Source organism: Anneissia japonica, unplaced genomic scaffold (assembly GCF_011630105.1).
Source record: "Anneissia japonica isolate Jap-2015-1 unplaced genomic scaffold, ASM1163010v1 scaffold284268_len960_cov250_single, whole genome shotgun sequence".
Classification (NCBI taxonomy): Eukaryota; Metazoa; Echinodermata; class Crinoidea; order Comatulida; family Comatulidae; genus Anneissia; species Anneissia japonica.
This window is the reverse complement of record NW_022734237.1, coordinates 1-960: the sequence shown is the minus strand read 5'-3', so window position 1 is coordinate 960 and position 960 is coordinate 1. Positions and strand designations below refer to the sequence as shown.

The 960-nt window shown below is 33.8% G+C and overlaps 1 protein-coding gene across 1 annotated transcript; it reads left to right on the top strand.

Annotated features, from left to right (window-relative positions):
• Window positions 1-192: 192 nt before the first annotated feature.
• On the top strand, window positions 193-870 carry LOC117116340 (the record flags this gene model as incomplete). The annotated part of the gene is made up of 2 exons (XM_033260357.1): window positions 193-392; window positions 758-870. Coding segments are annotated over exons 1-2 (308 nt in total), but the record flags the coding sequence as incomplete, so codon positions are not given.
• Between the last annotated feature and the right edge of the window lie 90 nt (window positions 871-960).

Sequence of the window (960 nt, the reverse complement as noted above, 5' to 3'; positions counted from 1 at the left end):
AGCGAGGAAGGTAAATCATTTATTAACTTAAAATTATATTTAAATACTAATTGTATTTTTTGGCATAATAGCATGCCACTAAGATGAAATATTCTTTCTAAAAAATTGTGAACTTTCTTTTTGTAGTTTATTATTTGACACTGCAAATTAATAATGCTTTTGCCAATTAATATCTTTTGCTATTGTAGGCCTATCACATGGCGGTGGTCGCAGCGCATAAAACTCAGAAGTTCGCAGAAGAGGAAAGTAAGAAGGAAATCGTTGGTACTGAAACAAAAAATAAATTATTCAAAAGGGCAGAACAGCATGCCAAACATCGGGAACACATGAAGAAAGTTTATCTTAAAGGCATTTTAATGTGTAATGGGAAAATGAAGGAACGGTATTTCCAGGTAAATTCCAACCGGCAAACAACAAGCAGATAATTAACTCAAAGTTTGCACTTTTTTCCTGTATTAAGAGATTAGGAATACTCAACCAACCACAGATCAACCGGCACATACGGATTTAGAATACTTTAAATTTGAATGTAAAAAGAAAAATCAATCACAGATCAACTCACACACAAGTAGACACCAACGATAAAAAAAATTCTCTTCAAATAACTCGATAGTCTTACAATATTGTACAGAAATTGGTGCAACGATCTTTTTATATCATAAACCTCTTCCTACAGTACAAACAGTGTTTATGTTTGACAGAATCTCATTTTATTTCCGTTCCGACTGCTCATTTAATTATGATTTTCCTTGTTCAGAAAATGACGTCTGAATTCAATAAATGCCAACTTTTTGAGAAGGAGCGACTTGAGAACCTAAAGTATGAGCTACTGAGATTTGTTAACGCTCTCGACATTTCAGTTTTACCGGGGTGAGTAAAGTTTAAATTTGTCACACTGACTCACCACACACGAATCCCGTCCACCAACACAATATAAATGAGCAACGGTGTATCAATTAT